This window comes from Branchiostoma belcheri, unplaced genomic scaffold, assembly GCF_001625305.1.
Source record: "Branchiostoma belcheri isolate BF01 breed outbred unplaced genomic scaffold, Haploidv18h27 scaffold250, whole genome shotgun sequence".
Taxonomy (NCBI): domain Eukaryota; kingdom Metazoa; phylum Chordata; class Leptocardii; order Amphioxiformes; family Branchiostomatidae; genus Branchiostoma; species Branchiostoma belcheri.
In genome coordinates this window covers 61,477-88,129 of record NW_017803855.1, presented here as the reverse complement: position 1 = coordinate 88,129, position 26,653 = coordinate 61,477, and the positions used below count along the sequence as shown (strand labels likewise).

Below are 26,653 nucleotides of genomic sequence, written 5' to 3'. Positions count from 1 at the left end.
TAACCCAGCCTTTTTTGTTGACTTCATGGCTCATATTGTAGCATTTTGGGGCTATAATTGGATGCCTAGACCTGTTTTTATTTTTATTTTTTTTCGCCCTGTCGCTTCATATTTTTTCTGAAAAAATCCGAGAACCAACAAATTAAATTGGTGTGGCCTTAACTCCTGATTTTGAATCCTCCAGATAAAGTCGAATGTTGCAGACCGGATATCGTGTTCGTGCTGGACTACTCCGGAAGCATCCCGGACTCGCGGAGTTCGTGAAGGTTAAGAACTTCGTTGCGGCGCTGGTCGGTCGGTTCGACGTCGGCGTCCTGGACGCCCAGATCGGCGTGATTCGTTACAGCACCTCGGTCCAACACGAGTTCCACTTGAACACGTACGACAAGTAAGTCTGTAGGACACAGTGATGCCATCATGATTTTTGTTGAATCATGTGTTTGTGTGTGTGTCTCTGTGTGTGTGTGTGTGTGTGTGTGTGTGTGTCTGTGTGTGTGTGTCTATGTGTTTGTGTGTATGTGTGTCTGTGTGTGTACATGTGTGTGTGTGTGTGCACGTCTGTGTATTTGATCGCTCAGGTGTGTGTGTGTCTGTGCATTTGTGTGTGTGTCGGTGTGTGTCAGCGTGTATGCGTATGCGTGTCTGCACACGTGTATGTGCGTGCGTGTTTGTTTGTTTGTCTGTTCCCTGTGCAGTACATCACCAATTTTTGTTGACCTCATGGATAGTACCATGGGTGATATTAATTGTCTGAAGTATAAGCTGAAACATTTTTTCATTTTTATAGTCATACTGAAATGGCGTGATTGTCGCTTTTGTCTCTAACATGGTCTCGTTGGCAATTTGTCTCTCCAGCAAAGCAGACGTCTTGAATGACGTCAACGCCATGCCTACAGCCACCAGTGGTCTGACCTACACAGGCGCAGCTCTCACGCACGTGGCCAGCACCATGCTGCAACCTACCAACGGCAACCGGCCTGACGCTCCCGATACCGTCATTGTTCTCACCGACGGTCAGGCTACGGATTCCGTTACCGGACCGGCTTCGGTTCTACACGGGATGGGCGTGCAGACGTTCGCCATCGGGGTCGGGGCGTGCGCTAACAGCGCCCAGCTCAACCAAATCGCCAGCTGCACGGACTACGTCTACAGGCTGCCGGACTTCAGCGGTCTGAGGAGCATCTCGGCTAGCATGCACGACCAGATCTGCTGCCATAACCACACCAGTGGCACAGGTGCGTTTACGTTTTACTTTTTACGTTTACGTTTTATAGACAATCAAGATGTTGACAAGATATAAGCCACTGTCAGGACCTTCTCTTAGCCAGGCATCCCCGAACACCAGCGACCAAGGTTGGCTGAATTTTTTTTAATTCCAAACATGTAATCACAAGACGTGGTGACGGCACACTCAAGTTTTTTTTTCAAATTATTTTAATGCCGTTACCAACACAGACGACAATACAGTACTCATTTCCACCTTTGTCAAGTGAGGAAAGTCGTGTAAAGTGCCTTTCTCAAGGGCACAAGATCGGTGGCATGGTAGGTTTCGAATTCGAACCTGGGACCTCTTGGTTCCGAGTCGGACACTCCACATGACCGCACCAAAGTTGGTTGAAGTTCGGGAGCAGTGTGCCCAGATTTAGGACAAGCTTCCCTTTCTATACGACTCGAAACGAATGTGAGTTACATTTGAGACAAATTTGACAACCGAACACGCTCCAAACACTGCTGTGATGGTTGGCTGGTGTTCTGCTGACTAACAGTCGAACATCAGCCAACCATGGTCGAACCTCGGGACCAACCATGTTTTAAACATTTTGAAAAAATTCCGCTTGCAAAGACCATGCAGAACAACAGCCAACTTTGTTCCGACCTACACCTAACCTCTGGGGGTGTTCGTCTAGTGTTTGGGAGGCCAAATTCGTGAATGTGTGACAGGTTTTTAAATCTGCTACAAGCTGTGAAGCATGTTGTTATTTAAACATTTCCTATGCCTAAGTGCGTTTCAAGGATCATGTTGTTTTGTAACTACGCAAAGACATGGTAGCCACATATTTACATCAACACTGTTGGAAGTGATTCTTAGAGGAGGCATGTAACGATATTGTAAATGAGGAGTTGACTCTTTTCACAAAATCTCGTCTACAGACTCCTGTCCGCAAAACTACGAACTCGTCGCGGTGAACGGGGCCACAAAGTGCATGCGGTTCTCTGCCAGAGGTGACCGCAAAACCTACCAGGCTGCCAGCCAGACTTGCCGAGCTGAGGGCGCCCGTCTGGTGGTCATCAAATCCGCTGCACTGGACGCCTTCATCGACAACCGCATACAAACCACCTACGCCGCAGAGACATGGATCGGGCTGGATGATCTGACTGCTCCTGCTGTGAGTTTTGTTTTCTTATTCAAACATTTAATCACAAGACGTGGTGACGGCACACTCAAGTTTTTTTTCAACTTACTTTAATTTAGCCATCAATAGAGGACAACATAATGCTATTCTTTTACCCTGTGTGAGGTGAGGAAATTCTGGTAAAGTGCCTTTCCCAAGGGTAAAAGATCGGTGGCATGGCAGGGTTCGAACCCAGGACCTCTTGGTTCCGAGTCGACCAAACTACCATTACGTCACGCGACCCCACAGTTTGTTCTGCCTATGATTATTTTACATATGCTTACATGTATGAATTATCAAGGATGTGTATAACATTGTCCTTTGTTTGGGTACAGTCACGTTAGTAGTAATTTACAATTAAGTATAGTTAAGTTTTGCCAAATTGGAGGCAGAAATTGTGTTTTCAGAATGGCCAATGCGTGAATACTTCAGGAATCACACTAGTGGTTGGCTATTTTCTATTGTCTATTTGTTAGGAACAACTGTTGCCCCCTTGGTGTATTGAACCAGAAAAACAGTAAGACCTCATGGTAACAACTTATATGATAACGAGTATTTGATCATTTCTACAGTCGCAGTACCGTTGGAGTGACGGCAGTGTGCTGGGTGCCGGTGACTTCGACGACTGGTCCCCCGGACAGCCGGACACAATTTACGGGGAGAAATGTGGGGAGATCCGCCCGCAGTTCAGCTACCATTGGAACAACCATCACTGCAATGAACTCAAGAACTACATTTGCGAGATACGTAAGTTCCAGCAGCTGCATTGACATCTTTAAAAAAATCTGTTGTGCTGTAGATATGACAAGTTTTTCGGCTCTATTCTTTGTTATTGTTTGTTTATATAATAATCAATAAACAGAAGTGACCGGTAGTTATCGGATGGCTACAGGAAATGGTACAAACCAACTACAAGTAAAGAGAAGTAACGTTTCTAAATCACCGATATATGTACATCCAGGAAAAAATGGAGGCATAATTGTTTTTGCTATCTCTCTCTCTCTGTGTTTCAGAAAGGCGGGTTAAAAATAGGTATAGTTGGGTTAGTCTGTCGCTAGGGATAAAAGTCATTATTCCCGTCTTTATTTGATGTTTATTGCAAATTCATGCCCGAGGGCTAATTGCATACAGACATTAACAAGAAAAATGTGGTGATATAAGACCATTTGCTAACAACTTCTACGTGTACGATACACTTATCGAACCTACTATCTCTACTTAAACCTAATAACGTTGGAAGACATACAGGGTAAAAAGTAGATATACAATATGTGACCAGGTAATAGGAACAAAGTAACTGCTATTCTAATCTATTCTATTCTATTAAACTATTCTTGTCATGCTATTAGGGGTTTGACTTCTTCTCAGGAGGCAGTGGGAGATGAATTTATTAATTATCGGGTAGAGCTCGCTGTTTTCACGGGTGTTTTCGTTACATGATCACCTTGACAGTTGCTTCCCTTGCACGATAAAAAGCACTTGTAGACGCCATGGTAAATGCGAAGATCTAACCCATCATGACACATAATACAAATATTTCATAAAGGTCTGAAGTCTAAGAATTGTGTACAGACGTTTTTGTAATGTTGTGGATTTATTCTTTTGCCACAGCCCCTGTATCGCCGCCGTGTTGCCCGAAGCCGAGACCACATTTCCCGCTGGACAGTCTTACCCCAGCCGAGAGACTGTCGCCTCCCTTACCTCCCACCCAGTGCCTCCCAGCTCCCGAAGAAGAGTGAGAATCGCCTGAGGAGTAGACTGTGCAAAAATCAAAGTTTTGTTTGATAAGATCATCCTTAAAAGAGCTTTTGATGCATTTTTATGGCATTTTATGGACTCCAGTAGAAGCTTGGGAAGTAGATATCAAGTTTTCATTTCATTTCATTTCATTCACCTTTATTTAAACTGGATGGCCCTGTCGGCCTTTTACATGCCGCTCTTCCCAGAGATCCAGTAATGAGTGAGGGGTGGGATCACGGGAAAATAAATTAACTCATACACAATAAATAAACGAAAATCAACTATACAGTATACTAGCTAGTGTTGTCCAAAATTCACAATCCTTCATCCAATTCTAAATCCGTCAAACCCTGCTATATTCTGTCCTTAAATGACCTTAAATGTCCTTAAATGACATTAGCGTTTTATTTCATAAGATGATCCTGAAAAGAGCTTTTGATGCATTTGGTTGGTTTATGCTTTTACTTAATATGTAGACAGCAGACGTTAAGTGTGTAAATTCTGGACTCCAGTAAAAGATTGAGATGTAGATATAAACAGAAAATATGATACAAATCAAGTAATTGTACAAACAGTAAGTACTTTTTAGAAGAAAGTCTTGGGCATTACACTGGTACTTAAATGTTGTTTTCTATACATCGCGCCAGGTGACATTATAGATATTTTTGACAGATGTCAGTAAAAATGGCTTGATTATTTAGTGGCGGTGCGTTAATATGATAGTAGGCTGTAGGTAGTTGGAAAAGTAGAAGTATCTGTAGGTAAATGTTTCATAGATGTGGATTTGCAGATAAACTTATAAAAGTTTTGACGGTGACGAGAATTAGTCTTATTATGTGTGGATGTGGGGTTGTTTGGAGTCCAGTTATGGAACTCTGTTCATGCGAGTGTACTAGCTAAGTGTCGTGTTGCATACAATAACTGCTTTCGTATTCTCCTTAAGTTGCCAAGAGGTTGTAGTGCTAGCTCAATGTTTGTACACCTCTCGACCGATACATTCGATGCTAGACGCAGGAAATTGTGTTATGCTTTCATCAATAGACTTTACACCACCAACAATAGTATTATATACGGTCTATTGAGGTCAGACTGCCAATTCAGGAACACGTATTTTAAACATGTATATAGATTGTTGTGTGTCTAGTGTCTATGTGGTCCTTGTCTGTACTATGGGTCTTTTCCTGAAATAAAGTCCTTCATTCATTCATTCATTCATAAGGTCATGATTGTAATGGTTTTGATGATTGTAATAGTTTTGATGATTGTAATAGTTTTCATTGTGCTATTCGATTACTTTGTAAACATGTTTCGGAAATTAGTCTATGTTTCGTTTAAAAGAGAGGCAAATGAGTGGACATGCTTTTTCTTCATTTCAATAAAGGGGTTTGCGGTTATTGATATCTTGTCTGCTATTCTTCATCTTAATGTCATTGTCAATTATACACTCTGAATTGGGTTGATTCATAGTTTTCACATTATACGTATTGGCTATATATTGTTTTTCTCTTAACTTCAAGTATAAACACTACGAAATCTGTCATTAGCTAAATGAAGATATCATAATGGGGGTATTTAATGTTTAATGATGACATCTTGCTGTGATGATAGAAATATCTTGGTACAAAGATCTTTCACACAGCATAAAAATGAACTGGAGGTCCCTAACCGTTGTCATCATTATTAATTAAGCCCCTATGAAACACCCAGAACCTTCCCCGGAACACCAGCTGACCAAGGTTGGCTGAAGTTGGTATCAGTCTTGCCAGATTTAAGCCACGCCAACCTTTCTGAACAAATCGGATCGACTTTGAGTCAAATTTGAGTGAAATTTCACAACCAAGCCTCGAGCTACTCCCAAACACTAACCGACTACAAGCCATTCATGGTCGAAACGCCTATCCACATCCGAATGTTTTAAACAAGATTAACATCATTTGGTACAAGGTCGTGGAACTCTTTTTAGATTATTTTGCGTCAATGGCTTGTGACATAATTTAGTAAACACCTACGTCCTCGCTTATGCTTAGGTCACATTTGAAACGGCGCTCGTTCGGCATGTCCTCGGTGTAGACGCCGGCCGGCGTCATGACGCCGAGCGTGCGCCGACTGTCAGGGTCACAATTAAATGTTCCTTTACGGCTTCCTGTCGGGGCCTGGTTGTGCTCCGGCCGGCGGCTTCTAATTAATATTCATAAACTTTTGGTCCCCTTGGCGGCCGGTTTCTGTCAGGGACCCGTCCGGTGCCCGATCAGTCTCCCATCTTGACCCGTGCGGCTTGCGGTAGGGTTCCGACCGGCTCTTACAGTTCGGCCGGGTAGCTGTCAGGTCCCTGGCGTGGTCCAGGGAGGATCCTGGCGCGTCCCTGGCGGGATTCCGTCGTGTTTGTAAGCCGGTATATATATATAAGCGCTACACTGCCTGCCATCATTGCGACTTTAAATAGATGTTTCACGACTCCCTACAACGTGTAGGCCCATCCATCGAGAAAAGTCCGGAGCAAGTGCTTTTTTGATGAATGCCCTTTACTTCTTGACACATTTCAATGTATCCATAATGTTATATAATAACAGCAAATTTAGATATTACAGTCCAGTCTGTATGTAACACTTCTGTTTAATTCTATCCAGAGCCAGACAGCCCTTGCCAGCAGGCCTAAAACTCGCCATTAGTAATTACCCTACGTTTCCTGGCGACCGGGAACAGCTACCGATCCTTGGAGTTTCCCTTAAAGGTAGCCCACATGCAACACAATATCACTGTTCTGAAGCACATGTATGCCGGGCTATCGTCTCGGCTGTTTTCCACTGCCCATCGGCATTCTGAAACACAAGTATACGGTGTAACACACACAAGTAAACGGTGTAATGTGAATTCGAGGGGATTCATTCCTCAGCTAACCGACATCTTGCACACGCAGTCGTCCCTCAGTAAGACATCTGGAGCCGCATAGTTCCCGTTTAGAACTTTTATTCAGCCTGTTACACATGACATATGTGTGACAGGCTGAATAAAATTTCTAAACGGGAACTATGCGGCTCCAGATGTCTTACTGAGGGACGACTGCGTGTGCAAGATGTCGGTAGCTTGAGGAATGAATCCCCTCTACTATATACTACACACAAGTACACGGTGTAACACACGTGTGTTGAACTGTCCGACGTAGTCTGAACAAGGAGTTTACATATGTCCCATATAACCCCATTTCTCTTACCACCTTATGCACTTATCAGCACATGTGACGTCATAATCTTAGGCAGGTGCCTGTTCGGCCGCCCGACGGGCTCCGGGCAGTGAGGTTACGGCGCCGCTTCGGCGTATTTCGCCGAACGGTGCCCGAAGTGATTTTAACTCTGAGTTAAAATCGATTCGGCGACCGCACGGGGCCAAAAATAGGCCGGCAGCCGTTTGGAAGCCCGCCGGTCTCCGTCAAGGTCCCGTTCGGTAGTGCCAAAAAACACGCCGAACACGCGCCGAGCGGGCCCCTTTCTTGAATTGTGACCTAAGCATTAGCAGCCCTTCCAGCTCTGTTCAGATACATACTGTAACGTAACAATTGCAATGAAATAAGTAAATGATCGTTTAGTAGAAGAAATCCTGTTTCATCTACCAACAAGAATTCCGAGAATCATACCTCCATGAAATATGGGCTTGATATGTAAATGTAAATTTCTTCTTTAATTATGCAATTAGTCTCTGCATTAACATGATTTATGCATCGTGATGTATGCTAACTTTTGATTAACTTACAGATGTCCCAAGTATGACATTCCCATCATTCACCATTAAGAAATCATAGAATTTTCGCAATTAGGTCATCATTTGCATAATTAGTATCTGCTGATGTTCCACCTGCCATAGCTTAGATACATTACATGTATGAAAGTAGTATAATGTAAAACACTGTAATTATAGAATTTCTCATCAATTATGCAAATAAAGTCCTCATTTGCATAATTTACATTTATGTACATCTCTGTCAGCTACCTAGCCAAAAATTACGAAAATATGTTGTTACTATCTGGACTTATTGGCTTTAAAACATTTCGCCAGAAAGTGCCCTGCAGTTCCAGAACAAGATACTAGGGGGACCAAACTCACACCACTTATTCCTGACAGGAAAAGCAATCTGTCACCAAAACATCAAGACCATAGCATGTTCATGACAAAAGATACAAAAACCGGAAGTTCTGCTGCAGTACCAAGGTCATCCACCAGGAGGCCCATATTTGACCTTGACCTTTGTCTTCCTAAGACTTACCAACATACCAAATATCATCATAATCCAGTAAGGCGTTATGAAGTTATGCTGACTACAAATGTGCGGAAACACAAACACACAGACAGACACACACACAGACAGAAACGCTAAAAACAATACCTCCGTTTTTCATGGAGGTAACAATGGATACAGGTAATGGCATACCAAAACAAGTAATGTGGAATAGCGTCAACTTTATTTCCAGCACAAAAGGCAAACAATAAACACACCAGCGGGTGCGTGTACAAACATTTCAAACCACAGCCAATCAAATGCCAATGTTTAGAAATTCTTAAAACATTAAAGCAGAAATGTTATTAAGCAATAAGTACAAAATATCATTTCTAAACATAAGAATGCCATATTACAATCCTATCTAAGGATGCAATGTAACCAAAAGTTGTTAAACATTATAAACATTCGGTATGAATAAAAATTTTACAGTCATTAAAGATGATCTCTTATATGCCATTCTTTTCTGAGGACATTGCTGAACACACAAAAAGACATAAACAGATACCACCGTACTGTTAATGTATCAATAATATAACTTTAATTTGTTGTGGCAGGCAAAGCTGTGCAAAAGCATAATCGTGTATAAACAAACCCATAAATCAGGCTGACTTGTACACACACGTGTTGACGGCCACTCCATCGGAGTAATTCCCCCATTCAACTTAGACGGCGCTCTCACGGTCGCAAAAGTCACCATGGGAGCGCGAGGAGAGCGCCGTGAGCGACACGAGCGCCGTCACCTAGGCGATGGTATGGAACGGCGTCATACCATCGCCGTGAGAGCGCCGAGGACGGCGATGCAACGATGAGCGCCGTAAGAGCACGAGGAGAGCCGAGGATGAGCGCCGTGAGAGAGTAAAGCGAGCGCCATGACAGCGCGCAACGGCCCCAACAGTGATTCAGATACAAAACATGTCGACCTCGGCGCTCTCACGGTGCACTCACGGCGCTCGATTTCAGATCGCAGAGAGAGCAAAGATGAGCGCAGTGAGAGTGTCCTGGTGAAATGGGGGCTTTACACCTAATCTGATCTTATCTAAGAATCGAAAAAAATAAAAAAACTTAACCAAACTTTAACAAACTTTACCAATCAGTAGGGAGGCTCAACTAACACTGCTTATTTTCGCCGCTTAGTTTCCTCTCGGTCAGCGGAAGTTCGGCATGGGGAACTGCATGTACTTTGTGCTGTTTCTTGCTGTGTTTGGTGTAACAGCAGATCATTGCCACAATAACGGCGGTGACAGCAACAGCACAGCCGGTACAAACCAGCGCCAGGTACAGCGGCTCGTGGTACCAGGGAGATGTGGAGTCGTTGTTGACTGAAAAAAAATCGAGTTGACGTCAATTAAAATTAGATTAGAAAAAGCATATATCAAAACATGTTAATTAGTCAATTCCTTAAACGAAGGAGATAATTATACAAATTTACAAATTTATTTCTTCCTCAAAACATACAATCAGCAGGGATACATACAATCATACATATACCCTGAATTGCGTAATTATTAATACAATTTATATATATACATGTACTGATTTGATTTGTCATGAATACAAATGTTTATTTGCTCATTTTTCACAAATGTACAACAGCAGGGGGAGCAGAAGCGCATCCCCCTGAATTAGGTACAATTTGTCACAGTTTTCCAGTTTATCAAAGTTGGAAACCAATACATCTAAAATAACGAATATACAAAAGATATATGTTGCTTGGTCAAGTTATGCAAGGTCCAGTAACGCAATTCAGAAGCTAATGTACAGTTTATTTATAATATTGTTTATGTGCATTTTTTGCAATGTTATTTCGAGTGAATAAAGTTTGAGATGAATAACATACCTTCAGAAACTCTAAAAGACGATGGCATGATTGTAACTTGTGATGACCCGATGGTGTTGTTGCCCTGTAGATTCCCGTAGAACGCCTGGGTAACAGTGCTGACGGAGGCGGGACCCTGGGACAGGTAGATGTCAAACCCGACGATGACGCTTCCTGCCCGGAAGGATTTGATCTTCAATCCCTTGTACCGTGCACGGAGTCCGGCATCGAAATGATCGTCAAGCTAGAAAAGATTTCAGTAGGTAATTAAAAAAAATGGTCCGCCCTTGCGGAAATCGCAATGTAAAGTCATCTTCTAAAACTTCTCATCTTTCGACTTTATGACTGACTTAAACTTGTCTCTATCAACTCGAGACTCGTTGTCATAACTCAGATCACATCAGTTGAATGTTGTAGAGGGCGGATATCTTTTCGCAGAAATGTTTGAAATATTTTAGAACGCCCCTGAAAATGGAATTAGAAGAGAAGAAAAATAAGAAAGAAAAAAAAAAACTAATTAATTTCATGAGATTTGGTGCTGAAGCTAGGTGTTGCTTCTGCAGTTCCAACGTAAAGTATTTGTGACATATGTATATATTGTTACAACATGCAATTCCACAAAGTATAGGGCTAAAGTGTTGATAATGCTCCAATATATCTTCGGAGGCGAGGAAAGAAAATGGGCTTACTGCATCCTCAACAACTGACGCCATCCTCTCAAATTCCGCAGATTCTGTGTCTCCCAACTCCGCTTTAAAGCTCTGCTGAACTCCACCGATTGCCACGATTGTCAGTTCAGCTTCATACGTAAGCGATTCTAAGAAATATATTATAAAAAGTCGTTAGGATAAGGATGAGTAGCTGTTGTACAATGTACCTCTCTACATCATAGCATATACAGAGTGACATGTTATATTCAATTGCTCGCTAAATGAAAATTAGGGTCAATTGCTGTCCAAACAATTACACAAAAGCTGAAAGACATCGCCAAAGAAGGATACATTCAAATCCCCAGTGCGGGGAAACAAATGATCATGTTAAAAAAAGATTGTGGTTTTGTCTCGACGTGTTTTGAAAAGAAAGAAGATGCTATTGGAAATATACAATCATAATTGCACATAGTGTTATCAGTACATATTTTTGTGTCTAGTTCTTTTTTACACCCTTTAAACCACATATGGTTATCTTTGCATTTGTCCTTTTACCATTAACATGCAATAAAGAATATTATCGTTATCATATGAAAAAAAATATATGCAATGTGTTGCCACAGTTTAAAACAGTTCATTTACCTCTGCATGTGTCCTTAGTGCCGATGATTATGAAGTAGTATCCTACAGCACACCGACAGATGTAGCTACCTCCATTTTCGACACATTCCTGGTGTTCAACCGTGCATGGGGTCGACCTACAGTCATCTTCAATTGCTTCAACCAAAGCAAATATGTGTCAGTGATTCTTGATAATTTAAATGTTCAGAAAACACATGAGGTACAAGCAGCAACTAAGAGCAGGTTTAGGCAGGAGTTGTTAGAGCACATGCGTACATATGCACATGATGATAGGCACATGTGATGTTACTTTTAAATGTTAAGTTTAATGTTGTATGTAAATAATGTTGTAATTTTGATGTGGTGTATTTGTATTATTGTATTTTAACTCCAGGAAGATTAGCTACATGTACATACTTGATTTTGTATGTCTTGTGTGTCGCTAATGGAGTTTAATAATTAAAAGCACATAAAGCACATGAAACCACGGCAACGCAGCTGCGACAGATTGGAATAATTGTCAGAAATACGAGTATTTCAGCATACAGAAAGAATTCCCTTAGACTTCCATGAAATATTTAGTTTTTGGTAGATGTTCTTTTTTACTAATGCTACGTAACTCGTTTGTAATCTTCTTTTGCAATCCCCATCTTATCGTACAAAGGAAACAGCTGTTAAGGAGGTCATGTAACGAAAAACACCAGCCGTCAGTTATCAAGGAGGTCATGTAACGAATGCCACCTGTGAAATATTCGAGCGCTACCAATTGTAAAAGTGATTAATGACTTCCTCACCTCGGGTCAGACTGAACCCAATCATATCCATTTCAATGAGAGCAGAGAGAGGCAGAGAGAGAGAGAAAATACCAGCGTTTTTCATGAAGGTATGAAGGTAAATATTTTTTAACTTTCTACATGCGAGTATTAATATATCCATACATACCAGTGGATATCTGTATTGGTGGGTCTGTTGGTTGATCTAAAACAAACAAGTAATTGTGTATAAATTCACAACATAAAAAAAGCATAAAGCTCTGCTGAACAATGACGCTTGACGGGGTTGTACAATGACGCCTGTACAACGAGTCATTGTAGCAATGACTTTCAAGACTCTGGACTTTACTTCAGTGCCCTTGTGTATTGTGTGATTTTGTAACATGTTCGTTTGCGTGTCTGTATATGTATTGTCATGCAAATGTGTATTTGTATCTACTATGCACAAAATTTGTAAAAATCAGTGTATTTCAGCTTGGTCGACTTTGTAAACGGGCTGCAAGGCTGATTTTATTAATAAAACTTGAAAAAAAAATAAAACTGCCGAAAAATATAAAAACACATAACTGTCATTTAACATATGAAATCGGCGTTTTATGGACTCAAGCAAACACACAAAAAATGACTCCTTATATTTGTAATAGGTAAACAGTACTAGTACGGCTACATCTAGACAGTAAATGCGCTGAATTCGAATATTTAAAGTGTATACTTTTGGAATACTTTATTGAATGGTATAAAAATACATGTACTTTATGAAAAGAACGTCAAACGCACACTTACAACATTCGTCTGTTTGAGGTGTGTACCCAGGTGGACAGATGCAGTAGTAACTCCCCTCGGTGTTGATACATACATACGAGCACACGTCGTCGTCTAGGAGGCACTCATTAATATCTGCTTAAAAAAAACATGGTTACTATACAAATTATATCTTGAAAGTTCATCTATGTTGGTAGACGTCATCATAAAGAAAAAAAATATTGTAATTTCCAACACAGGAAATTGGTCCCAAATGTTCTTGTCTTTGTCAAATAATGAACAAACCACCAGACCTGTGACGTCAGGCTACGCAATTGACAAAACATGACTATGTGAGCAATGGATGCATAAAGTCTGTGGTGCCCCCCGTCTTTGCTGATACATGGTTGCATCGTGACGTCCCAGGGGCGGTGGATTGCTCCTTCTTTGACAATGACTGGAGTTGTACAGCCAAAAATGTGTTCAAGACTTAGTCTAATTTCTTGTGTACGAAATTACTGATTAACTTTCCTCCATAAAGGTATAAATTATACAGCATCGAAAGTTAGGACACAATCTTTAACTCACGGGCTAGCACGACTCTGATATCAGTTATTAGGTAGATAGGTTTGAAAAGCAATTTAACCTGTTTGTGTACAGTAGTAAATAATGTGGATGTAGGCCAAAATTAAAGGCGCATTTTGTAATTTTTTGAAATTAAACATTTTGATTGAAAAGTGTGATTTAATATCAATATATTTGAACAATTATTCTACATTTTTGACATCTAAAGTTAGCACTGAAACAGCCCAGATCAGGTGCCACCACTAACTACTGGAAATTTTGGCTCCTTAACTTCTCGAAGGATAATTATTAGAAGTAGGTTGATTCAACTTACTTAAAGAATTGACTTCTTGTATCATCTTACATAATTACTTAACGTAAGGCAGCTTTAAAATGGTATCAATATAATGATGAATTTTTAAATCCAATGTACCGACCTTGACATGATGTCCCACCGGCTCCGACCACGTACCCTTCCGCACAGGAACACTCATAACTCCCGGGAGTGTTGTTACATTCGTGACAGCCATGGTTAGTCAGGCTACATTCATCTATGTCTGAACATTCAAAATATTCAATCACTAATGATGGTACACGAAGTCAGAAAATGAGTCAATATCATAATATGATCATCATACAAGACTATGTTAAAATTGACGAAACTTTAAAAGAGAAGGAAAGACAGAGGCAAAGAATGGATTGAAAAGATGCATACCTTCCTCACAATGCGCTCCGACCCAACCGCGGGCACACGAACACGTGTACTGGTTAACCCCATCATGACATTCACCTCCATTCTGACAGGGGGAGCTGGCGCACTCGTTCACGTCTGACATAGTGTATTACATTTAGTAAATAGTTGCCATTTTTTAATGATTAGGGTGATTACATATCCGTTTATATACAACATATGGGGAAATTTTCAACATAATATATCTGCAAGCAACGTAGATTAACATTGTTGTTATGAATCATAGTTACATAAAGAATAAATATCATTAAGATCCATTCACATCTTCTCGTGCTGTACACATACAAACAACAAATGCATAAAAAGCCCGCTGCATTACCGCTCGACAACGCCAGGTGAGCCATATTCGAACTAGACCTTCGTTTCCACAAAAGATACTCACCTACCAAATATGATATCATATGAAGACCAATCCACATATTCTCGAGTTATGCTGTTGACAAACATACAGAATTTACAGACCCACACTACAGATACTCGACTATGACCAAGTCGAAAACATACCCTTCTGGCGAAGGTAATAACTAAATGACATAATTACCTTCACAGTTCCTTTCGCCCGCGTTTAGCGCGAATCCTGCCGGACATCCACACGTGTAGGAGCCATTCGTATTCGTACAGTAGTGTGAACACTCGTCCAGCTCTAAACCACACTCGTCCACATCTGTTCAAAGAGTGAAAGAAAAGGTGCTAAGGTAAGAAGTATCAGAAGACTAAATTGTAATAGGAATAGGGCAGCTCTTGAAAAGACAATCCTAACTTCATATACTTAGCCTTACTATCATTAACTTCATTTGCTAAGAAATTATATCAGTTTATTTGAGTTATATGCATAGAAGTTATGTCTGAATGCCACTGTATTGTATTATCGAAATTTTAAATAAAATGTATAAAAAGTTAAACAAAAACTGTGTGGTGAAAGGAAATATGCGCATACAGTGTACAATTTCAACATAAGAAATTAAACCGTGTATTTCTAATGCTGGTCTTACCTATACAGTCATCGCCAATCAACACAAACCCGTCCGGACAGGTACACTCGTATGTGCCGGGGAGGTTGTTACAATCGTGCAGGCAGCCATGTATGTCAGACTTACACTCATCTATGTCTGTTTAAGATAAAAGAAATGACATGATATTTATGATTATTATTCAATGCTTATCATTAGCTGATATCCACAATAAGAAAATGAAGCTAGTATATATCACTGGAAAATTAATCTTAAACACATGTTTCTTTTACAACGAATGAGTAGACTACTGAAAGAAGACTTTCAGACCGATTCCATTTTGTGCCATTTGCTACATAAGACATAACAAAAAGTCATTACCCTCGCAGTCGTATCCGTTCCCGACGTATCCCGAAGGACACCGTCCACACGAGTAGCCCCCGTCCTCTAGGTTTATACAGGAGACGTCGGGAAAGCACGGGTTCAGGGCACACATGTTGTCAACGGTCACGTCACACCGGCTGCCGATGTATCCCTCCGCGCAGGTACAGTTGTAGCCGTTCACGAGGTCGATACAGGTTCCGTTCACACACGGGTTGGACTGACATTCGTCCAGCTCAGTTTCACACACGTCCCCGGTGTACCCAGGACACACGCAGGTGTAGGAGCCTCGCCCACGGGGCATGTCGGGCACACACGACCCTCCGTTCTCACAAGGACACGCCATGATGGTGAGGTGGAACGTCTGTTCAGAAGACGCGCCGCACTCGTCAGTAATGGTGACGTTGATGGAGAGGGGTTGATCACCCGTCCATGTCAGCTCCCCGTTTGGCTGCACGGTCAGGGTTGGGCTGCTAGGCGGCGCTGTTAGGAACGTCACGGGTCTGCCCTCGGGATCCTCGGCGCCCAAAGTCATGGTCAGACTTTCATCTGGAAGTTTGATTATCGTGCTGGAGGTCATTGTGAACCTGGGAGGGCTGTTGACTGAAAAGGAAGACAGTACACAAGAAAATCAGTTTGTTTCTGCAGAAATGTAGTAGAGGAGACGAAGATAAAAGGTTAGGACTACGGTAAAAAAAAGGACATAATGAAAGGTTATTATCTTACCTTGACGATGAGACCACGTGGTGTTGGAAAGGTCGGACAGACATTGTTGACACCAGTTGTCCGGGTTTGGGTCTCCATTTCTAAAGCAGTGTCCTCTGATAATGCAAGTGTCCGGCTGAGTAAAAAAAAATAGTTACAAAACAATTCAGTACGCATAAAATGACCAAACTCGAACGGCTTGCAAGTTTCCAGTGTAAACTGTTGTGTACCTTCCATGTACAGGCCCCTCCCTGAGTACACTCCTGACAGACGGAGTCGTACACGGTAAAGAACAACTCCTCACTGAACCGGTCGCCATCGTTACTAACGGACAGCAGCATCCCGTGAGCCACCGCGCCGTCCTTGGTGTCCGGTGTCCCGTCCCGTACAGGAGACCTGGGCAGAGCGCACGACACCTCCCCAAAACTGCGGAATGTCGCCTCAGATCGTCCGCTGGAGTTAGCCTCGGTTTTTATTCCATCATCTTGTATCTAATGAACAGAAAATAAGAAAGAACGTGGGATTATATTTGTGGCGTTCAAACTTCGTTCCAACACAAAAAGAGAACCTCACCATGAATGTTTAGTTCAAGCCGTTGACCCTCGTCAGATGAATGATCCACTGCTCTGATTTTCCGGAAGCGTGATGACGTCAGGAGTGAATAAAACGTGGCGGGAAGACGGGTTTTACCCCCTTCACGGTTCAGAGAGGGTTACCAAGCCCCGATGTATACTTGCGTGACGGTGGAAGAATTCCTACTTTTGTGTTGGAACAAAGTTTAAATTCTACAATTATAGATGCTACCCACATATATGAGCTTTCATTCGAAAGAACCGTTATGATTACAAATTATATTGCAAAATGTTAACGCACTCGTACAAGAACAAGAAGAAGAAATATGGAATATGATATGTATTACGCGAAGGGTGGCTAGATAGAAGAAAAAAGGAAGAAGCGAACCTGAACTTGGGTGATCCTGCATGTCAGGTTCCCAGAGTTCATCACGGGTTCGGCGAAGAAGGACGTCTTCCTGCAGGGACGGCTTCTGACGTCACACAGACCGTTACCCGGCAGTCCTAGCGCGACAGGAGGCCTGCCGACCTGTATGGAGCAGTCTGCAGACGTGTAACCGTCGTCACACTCACACGTACTGTTCACACACCGGCCCTGGTTACTGCACTGGCGCGGACACAGGTTCTCAGTGATGAAGGCTGGAGGCACCGAAGTTCCGTTCTCGTTGGTCTCGTACAGGCTGACGTTGTTGTAGGCCTTTTCGGCACATTCCGCTTGAATCTGTTGTACAATGATGCCAACATACTGGAAATCTTCAGTTACCTGAAAAATGGCATATCCATGATTTGATGTTACATAGAACATACTCTTTCACAGTGACTATTTATTGCAAACACAATACAATATATACGACATCGAAGTTTTTTTTACCTACTTGTTTACGTTTCGATGACCGTCTTTTATCTTCATCAAATAACTTCTGACTGGTTTACTAAATATTCACTGAAGGTAGATGTTACTGGTTTTACTGTGCAATGGAGCTAGGTGTCACTGGTTCAGTGTGCAATGGAGCTAGGCTTTACTGCTAACAATGCGGTCTGAAACGTAACGTAATTGTAACATACACATAAATTTTTGCCAACATAGTGACATATGCAGTTCCAAATGTAAAGTATTGTCACATACATATTGTGAAAATCATAGAAAAAATAAAATAACTATTGTTTGCTAATTAAGACTGTGTTTCTAAAGATGGCTGAATACAATATGTACTTGCTTGTGGGAGGGGGGCGTTATCGAAAGACTAGGCTCAGACTCACTTTAACATCCGCCATGCAGAAGTCCACTCCAGAGAAGATGTCCACACCGTACACATCCCGACAGGCTTCAGCAATGGTCAGGTTTAAGATTCCTCCCTGACACTTCCCCCTCGCCTCCTCTTCTGTTATTCCTCTGTTGGGGGTCGGCCACATGCTGTTAACAACCGGTTCCGAGTCCAGGGCATAGTCGAACTCGTATTCTGTCGTATCAACGTCGTCGTTATACAAGTCTGGGTCGTCTTCGATGTTTTCCAGATCCCTCTTTCTTCTCCTTGCACAGTTTCTATTCCTTGCGTCTTGAAATGGTTGTATGGTGTTGAAGACGGCGTTTAGATGGTTAGTTTTGCGTGTTTTAGTCGGACTGCACTCGATTCTGTTTCCTCTGCCACACGTGCAGAAGTCTGATTCAGACACGGGGCTGCTGACCTCGTCTACACAGTCAACGTCAAACAGGCTCTGTCCGGGCGGAATTCTATAAAAACATGGTATCGAAATTAGAATCCATCAATCCATAAATGACTACGGTTTGAGATCGCCTATAATGGACATTTAAATCGCTTTAATACCTCAATACATATAGCTTACAATATTCATACCGATATTAGTACCGCTTTAAAGGCTTTTTTAAATAAATTTCCTAGTTTATTCATTGTTGTGAGATTCTCTGTGAACCTCTCTGCATTTTCCAATGACATTAGGACCAACAGACTTTCCGCCATCTTCCTTTTGGCTCGCTGCCAGCTTCTAGGGCCTAACTTCCTGTGTATGACCTTTTGGGGCTGTAGTTAGAAAATTCGTCTCACCCACTTCTCCACTACTCTCACTAAACTGTATAAAAACATACCCAAATACCTCAATTTGCGACTTTCCGTGTGTTCTTTTAACGATACAGTTAAATATTTGCTTACCGCCAAGCGTAGGAGAAGTCCCTGTGCCAGTCCGGCCAGATATGGTGGGTAGAAATGGTGCCATCCGGCATCATGGCGTCGTTGGCAGGATTTCCATCGAAGGTCCCGCAGAGCCCCTCGGTGTACCCCTTGTCTATCCCCGGCGCGTGGACACGGAGAGTGACGAACCCAGACCCTATGACTTCCACAAAGGCGCCAGAAGGCATTGTAACCTGTAAAAGTATCAACGATGCCGGGAATTAAATCTTAGAACTATCCTTTAGAAACCTGATAACCATAAAGACGCCTGTCAATCAGAAGTCCCCATTTCATATATATATATATATATTGCTTATGACACCATAAACTTACTAATGTTGATTAAATCTCATAAACACTTTGGTGTTAAAATCACATTAACACCGCGACACCGGTGGCCCCAAATGGATCACGCGTCCTGTTTAATTTGACCGCTGGTGATCCAACATGGAACACGTAAAACGACCACAAGGACATACCATATTGCACATGATACGTTGAGTTTACCAGACGTAATTAAAATAGTTATATACCATATAAAACAAAACAAACAATGGTTCGACAAAAGTTGTACAGAGCTGAAACGAGAATTGAAGACCCTAGCATCTCTTCTGACAAAACAACCATACAACTCAGATATTAGGGGAAGATACTTTAAAAGAAAGAAAGAATACAGAAAACTTTTTAAAAAGAAGAAAAGAGACTTTCACAAACACATTATGACCGAATTAGCATACCTCAAAGACAGAAATCCCAATGCTTTTTGGAATCTACTAAACAAACTAAAACCAACTAAAAACCAAGAGACCAACCAAATCTCAGAAGAAGAATGGCTCAAGCATTTTAGTAACCTAGACAAATCTTCAAATAACGTTACAAATGATATTCCCACTACAGATAATGACCAACTGGACTTAGCATCGTTACCTACAAACCCAACCGTTTTAGATCTCCCCATAACATCAAAAGAACTAGGCATAGCTATCTCAAACCTCAACAACAACAAATCAAGCGGAAATGATATGATACTGAATGAGATGTTAAAATCCGGCAAAATAGTACTCCAAACCCCACTCCTTCAATTGTTCAATACATGCCTGCAAAACGGGCATTTTCCACAAGAATGGTCCCTCAGTCACATTGTGCCAATTCACAAGTCTGGGGACCCTTCTCTCCCAGACAATTATCGCGGGATCTCTATAATTAGTTGCTTAGGTAAACTATTCTCATCTATATTAAACAATCGCCTTGTTAGTTATGCAGAAAACAATAACCTTTTTAAACCTCACCAGGCAGGTTTTAGGAAAAACTTCAGAACAACAGATAACCTCTTCGTAGTTAGCACATTAGTTAGCAAGTACCTCAGTAAAAATTCACGTCTTTTTGCTTGTTTTGTCGATTTCAGTAAAGCCTTTGACTCTGTCTGGAGAAAAGGCCTTCTATTCAAATTAAATAGTCTTGGTATAGGGGGTAAATTCCTCGAAACTATAAGAGATACATGTATGTACGCTAAAATATGTAATTGTGTCAAACACAGTCATGGGCTAACAGAACCTTTTGTAACGAACTGTGGTGTCCGACAGGATGCAACTTAAGCCCGACCTTATTTAACTTATTTCTTAGTGATATTACATCTATGTTCAATGATGATATTTGTGACTCACCAACCATGTACAACAAGCTAGTCCCATGTTTATTATATGCAAATGATTTAGTCCTTCTCTCTGAGTCAAAACAAGGACTACAATCTGCGCTGAATAGATTAGAACAATACTGCCATACTTGGAAGGTAAATGTAAACCTTAGGAAAACAAAAATTATTGTTTTCTCTAAGGGTGGTCGCCTACCAAAAGACCTGTCCTTCATGTATGAGAAAAAACCTGTTGAGATAGTAACTTCATATTGTTATTTAGGAATGGTCGTTCACGCTGCTGGTACTTTCAAGGCGAACAACAAGCACTTGTACAGTAGAGGTCTTAAAGCTTTATTCGGTATTAATCAATCATTAGACAAAGCTGATGCTCCTTTATCCATCAGAAACAAACTTTTCGACACCTGCGTCAAACCCTCAATTCTTTATGGATCGGAAATCTGGGGATCAGTCAAAAGCTCCAAACTCTGCCCCATCGAATCCATCCACCTGAAATTCTGTAAACAAACCCTTCGCGTCCCGAGATCGGCTTGCGACCTCGCTGTAAGAGCGGAATTAGGGAGGTTTCCCATTCAAGTGGAAGCCTCCCTAAACGCTATCAAGCACTTGCTTAGACTACGCCAGAAAGTACCAGCCGATAGTTTTCAAGCTGACGCTCTATCTTGTCAGCTAGAGTTAGACAAAACTGGAGCCAAATGTTGGGCATCAGGAGTGCGCAAGTCCCTGGAAGAGTGTGGTTATGGTTACATATGGCACTGTCCCCTCTCATACAACACAAATGCGTCTCAAATTATTAACTCCATCCATCAGCGACTAAAAGACATTTACATCCAAACCTTCTTTAAAGAAATACAAAATGACACCAGAGGTGGTCCTGCTAAAAACAAACTGAGGACCTATAGACTATTCAAGTTGGCCTACAATGAAGAACAGTACCTAAATATCGACAACACACGGCACAAAAACGCCGTCACAAAACTACGGATCAGCTGCCATAAACTACACATTGAGACCGGTCGACATAGCCGCACTCCCCTGGAACAGCGTAATTGTCGATACTGTAATCTAGATAGAATAGAAGATGAACTTCATTTTGTAGTAGAATGTAGTTTGTGTAACAGTGAGAGAATTGAACTTTATAGACGAATAACATCGATGTTTCCCCACTTTACACACCTAAGTAATACAGACAAATTCACATTTTTAATGAACTTAGACAAACCCTCGATCCTTAAACTTGTATGTTCTTATCTTTTCAACATCACAGAGAAGCGAAGAGAAGTCGAAATTATGTAACAAACTGTAGTGCTAGTACTAGATTGATCTTGTTGTGTATATATATTTGTGTATTCAAGTTAACCTTTGTACCTAACCCAGTGGGTATGTTTGTACAATAAAGGTCTTCATTCAATTCATTCATATGAAATGAAATTAACGACCGGCCTGTTTTTCGCTGAGTCACACTATCTACACCTCTGTGTTGGTCATGGCTCTTTAATTCTATGACATTGTTGTCTGAAAAGATATTGTTTTCTTACCCTTATGTACTGTCCATTGCCGTCCTGACTAACTATAACGCCCGGAGAGAGGGGTCCTCCTGTCGCTGTTTTGTACCGGATCATTGGTGACGTCCTGTGGCAGTAGTCAACGATCACGACATCGTTCCCCTCACGGATTGCCGCGCCGCAGTTACAGGAGATGTCGAAATCCCAGCGGCACCGTCTGTGTCGTGAGTGGACCTTGATACGGCAGAGAGGGTACACCAATGGCATTACATGAGTGTGCGTGCGTGTGTGCACTCGTGTGTGTGTGTGTGTGCGTGCGTGTGTGCGCATGTTTTTTGCGCATGTGTGTGCGTGCGTGCGTGTGTGCTCGTGTGTGTGTGTATGTGTGTGTGTGTGTGTGTGTGTGAGAGAGTGTGCGAGTGGGTTAGTGAGTCAGTGAGTGTATATGTGTTTGAATGACAACACGTGGTTGAATTTAGTGCCTTACTACAGACCACAAAAAGGTCAGACACAGGCAATGTGGTCCAAGAAGCTTGCGAAGAGCCAGCAGGTTCGAAGGTGACAGTTAGCAGGGTGCCAGTGGGTCCATAGAGGGAATCAAAGAAATTCACTAAATATTGACAGAGGCATGAAATCTCTAATTTCTTGCCATTGATGAAAATGGTAAACAATCTATCACAAGTTTCAATTGCAGAAATATATTCAGTTTGTTTGTTAACGTTTATTGAAAATAGCACAAAAGATGCGACAACATGGCATACATTTAATGTCATTATGGCCTAGCCACTTACTTCGAATTTTCGGCCTGGTTTTGTACTCCTGTAGAGAACGAATTCTCCAGGTAATATCACGTGGATTTGTTTCAGCCAATTTCTGAAACAAAAGTACAGTATTTTAATGTCATGTGTAGCAATAGCCATGAGATATCTGCAGTACTTAACGCCGAGCCACAGTGACTGTATACAATATAGTACAACACCTTCATGGGTGAAGTGAAAAGAGTTACTATTCAATGCATAAAATTCGATATCTGAGCATTATACCTCATCCGTTAAAAACGGAACCTTTGCACGAGTTTTAAGGTATGCTTAATGTCTAATTTCCTGCAGTGTGGCTTTGAGATCAATTTTAGAATGTCAAATACTTTTATTGCAGAGTCTAAACAAGTGTCTAGTACTCAACATAGAATATCTATAATTGCACATACCCTGTAAGCTCGTCGAACGTAATGCCATGGGGGTCGCCAGAGTACGTGCACGTCGCTTCGACGGAATCAACTGTCCGAACCTGACAAAGATGGACGTATAAAAATGTCATCGTGAGTTACATCTGCAACTAACAATGAATATAAATACACTTTGACAAACAACTTATCATGCAAAGTATTCATTCGCTGCTAATTGAATTTTTTATCAATTAATGAAGCTTTCGCACATTTGTGGAATAATTGACATAATCACCTCTTCAAGATGTTAAACCTGAAACCTTACTGTAAGATTTGAACCACACACACACCGAGAAGGGCCTCTGCACTTTTCGATAAGTGTGGTGGGATGTTTAATGTACTCAAGGTGTGGTTTTCCTTAGACATGAGACCTTTTAAGTCCTGTCAAGAGGACGTATCTAACCAACGCTAGTTACTCATTCACTCCTGGATAAAGTTAGGAAATAGGTGCTAAGTGCCTTCGACAAGGAAAGAACATTTGGGTCTGAAAAGGATTGGAACCCAAAACCTCCGGACTCGGAGTCAACAACCCTAACCACAAGGAAACCTTGCCGCTTTATTGACAAGAAACAAAATCTGTACACTATCAAGGATGATATGTCCTAGCAGAACATATTCGACACTTACCTGGATGTTGAACTGTGGTGTGTAGCCGTGGAAGATGTGTGGGATGGTTAACGTTACCGGAGAGTGGGTGATCCTTCCGAAGTTGATGAGCATATGTTTGTCTCCGTCCCACTGTCCATCTTTCACGGCTACCATGATGGCTTCTCCTTTCAGTCTATGTTCCGTTTCGGACCACCTGTCGGCGTACAACCTCACATGACAGCGTTGAGCTACGCAGACGTCGTCGTCATTTGCGTCGAATGCCAAGGGAACGTCTACGTAGCACTGCCCCACCCTCTGCGCTCCCCCTCTACAGACAAACGGGACGGTACTGGCCAGCTCCAACTTGTAGTAGTCAGCAGACTCTTCGATGACGACAACGTCTTCTGCCTAGTAACGGGACACACAATAAGATGTTATAGAGGTCACGAGTTCGAGTCCTGACATGCCACCGATCTTGGGGAAGGCACTTTACACGACTTTCCTCACTTCACGCAGGTGAAAATGAGTATTGTATTGTCACCTGTGCTGGTGGCGGCATTAATATAAGTTGAAAAAACGTCAGTGTGCCGTCTCCACGTCTTGCGATTGTGAAAATAAAGAAAAAATGTAGATAAAACATGGCTTAACTAACTGGAAAAAAATTATATTGACCATGCAGCACCTTATTTTACTAACTGAGGGATAAAAAAGCACTACGTTTTTCTGGATATATATACAATTATGGAGGGGACGTAGGGCATAATCATCATCATCATCATCGGTCGACCGTATTGGTCGGGGTTATACCGCCCCTAACGAGGTGGCATACCCTTTCGTTAGCTTAATACAAGACGGGGTTCGCCACGCCTCCGTCCGGGTGATGATGTAATCACCATGTGTGGTGTGGAGCATAATAAATCGCAAAAGAATGCTTATGAAATGAGCTGGTATGTTAAATTATGGAATCAGGACGACTTGGACCATTATCAACTCGGCTTATAGCAAATCTGGTCAACTTGCAATTGGCCCACCGCTATTGTCAACTCGACGCAACCACCAAAATGCAGATCAACACAAAATATTGCAAAATAGCAGCTTCATGACTCGGATCTTAAGTATTTTTTTTGGTTCTGATCTTTCGAATTTATGGCGATGCAGTGCAATATAAAAGCTGACGCTATACCTCAATGCCTGCCCAGTAGGAGTTGCTCTGACGCCACTCGCTTTTCACCTCTGGCGTATCTTCCCAGTAAGACCTCACTTGGCAGGAAACCTGTGAGAAAACAAAACATGTCATTGACATCACATGTGGGAAACGTTCGTACAGTGAAGATCACATCATTAGATATATATATAATCAAAATATTCTCTTGAAAATCGCATTCCTTAAAGCTACATTATGTAACATTGGGAGGATAGTATTTTTTCTGGTCATTTCTTTATAGAGTAATTGGATCAACCATACCCCATTGTAATAAGTGACATTTAAGAAGTTTTTGTGCCATGACGTTTAAAACACAGCTGTCAACCATGTTTGTTCACATCCTGGTAGTTTGTGTTGGCACCACAAACTGAGTGCGCTTCGAGTGCGCTGTTTTAGTGCCAACAATTTTATGTTTACTGTATGTTGCCCACTCTTTTCTTACTGTATGCTACGTAATGTAAGCTGAATGGGGCTACTTAGCCGTCTTATGATGAAATATAAATAATAAATGCCAGAAAGGTAAGATAATTGCACAAATATGTTGAAAAGTGCGAGTAAATTACAATCACACAAGATTTTCGCAAAAAAAAAAACAGTTACTCAAGCAACTGAATATGATTTTGGAAGATTTGATTTTACAATATTTTCTTGAATGAAATATATTTAATTTTTTTTTTGTACACAAATGTGACATAATGCACCTTTAAAGATTCAAACTTAATCATTTTAATATAAAGATTCATATCATATTATATAAAATGGTGAACAACTTACAGCTTTCCCCATCTTCGAAGGCCAAGTGACAGGCCAGTGAGTGTACAGCTGGTTCAGACCCAGATGACTGGCGTCCATCTTTGCGCGCCTTTTTCCCGCCGTGAGAGTCACAGTAGGCACGTCCGGGAAGTACACGTCATCGAACAGAAACATGACGTCAAACCAGGCTGTGACGTCATCGGGGTCATACTCAACCTCGCACGTGAAGGTCACGTGATTGTTGATGACGTCATACTCAGGTGGATGTAAAACAGGGTTGTCAGAGAACAACGGGATGATATCTGCAAGAAAGAGGAATACATTTTTATTACTTTTATGATGTGAAGAGTTAAATTATCTATGTTGCAGGTGTTCAATAATAAGAATTTATATTTATTTTGAAAGCCATACCCAAAGGCAGGGTCGTAGAAGTAAAGTAGAGCAACAGGGAAGTCATACAACTACTAATAAGACTACTTCATGTAATACATTTACTATTATAGGGTTTTACTTCTTTTGAAGGCAGTGGATAACGATAAGTTCCCCGTTCTATATGATGAGTGGGTTTTGGGATATATTAAAAAGTAGAAACGTACTACTTTTGGTAATCT

The 26,653-nt window shown here is 41.5% G+C and overlaps 1 protein-coding gene and 1 pseudogene across 1 annotated transcript in view; one reads left to right on the top strand and one right to left on the bottom strand.

Moving 5' to 3' along the window:
- Nucleotides 1-4,132, top strand: part of LOC109471630 — a 9,202-nt pseudogene extending 5,070 nt beyond the window's left edge.
- A 5,027-nt stretch (nucleotides 4,133-9,159) lies between these two features.
- The window catches only part of LOC109471634 (von Willebrand factor D and EGF domain-containing protein-like), a 30,677-nt gene continuing 13,183 nt past the window's right edge, over nucleotides 9,160-26,653 (bottom strand). The window contains exons 11-32 of the mRNA XM_019770972.1: nucleotides 26,064-26,344; nucleotides 25,269-25,358; nucleotides 24,125-24,493; nucleotides 23,480-23,559; nucleotides 23,064-23,145; nucleotides 22,306-22,506; nucleotides 19,099-19,310; nucleotides 18,191-18,662; nucleotides 17,319-17,693; nucleotides 16,589-16,849; nucleotides 16,380-16,494; nucleotides 15,654-16,256; nucleotides 15,315-15,431; nucleotides 14,864-14,986; nucleotides 14,287-14,400; nucleotides 14,009-14,128; nucleotides 13,050-13,163; nucleotides 12,436-12,471; nucleotides 11,515-11,649; nucleotides 10,912-11,039; nucleotides 10,244-10,466; nucleotides 9,160-9,725 (exon numbers count right to left, since the gene is read on the bottom strand). Of these exons, the coding sequence (XP_019626531.1) occupies nucleotides 9,514-9,725; nucleotides 10,244-10,466; nucleotides 10,912-11,039; nucleotides 11,515-11,649; nucleotides 12,436-12,471; nucleotides 13,050-13,163; nucleotides 14,009-14,128; nucleotides 14,287-14,400; nucleotides 14,864-14,986; nucleotides 15,315-15,431; nucleotides 15,654-16,256; nucleotides 16,380-16,494; nucleotides 16,589-16,849; nucleotides 17,319-17,693; nucleotides 18,191-18,662; nucleotides 19,099-19,310; nucleotides 22,306-22,506; nucleotides 23,064-23,145; nucleotides 23,480-23,559; nucleotides 24,125-24,493; nucleotides 25,269-25,358; nucleotides 26,064-26,344 (4,463 nt within the window). The 3' untranslated portion in view covers nucleotides 9,160-9,513. The remainder of the gene's footprint in view (nucleotides 9,726-10,243; nucleotides 10,467-10,911; nucleotides 11,040-11,514; nucleotides 11,650-12,435; nucleotides 12,472-13,049; nucleotides 13,164-14,008; nucleotides 14,129-14,286; nucleotides 14,401-14,863; nucleotides 14,987-15,314; nucleotides 15,432-15,653; nucleotides 16,257-16,379; nucleotides 16,495-16,588; nucleotides 16,850-17,318; nucleotides 17,694-18,190; nucleotides 18,663-19,098; nucleotides 19,311-22,305; nucleotides 22,507-23,063; nucleotides 23,146-23,479; nucleotides 23,560-24,124; nucleotides 24,494-25,268; nucleotides 25,359-26,063; nucleotides 26,345-26,653) is intronic.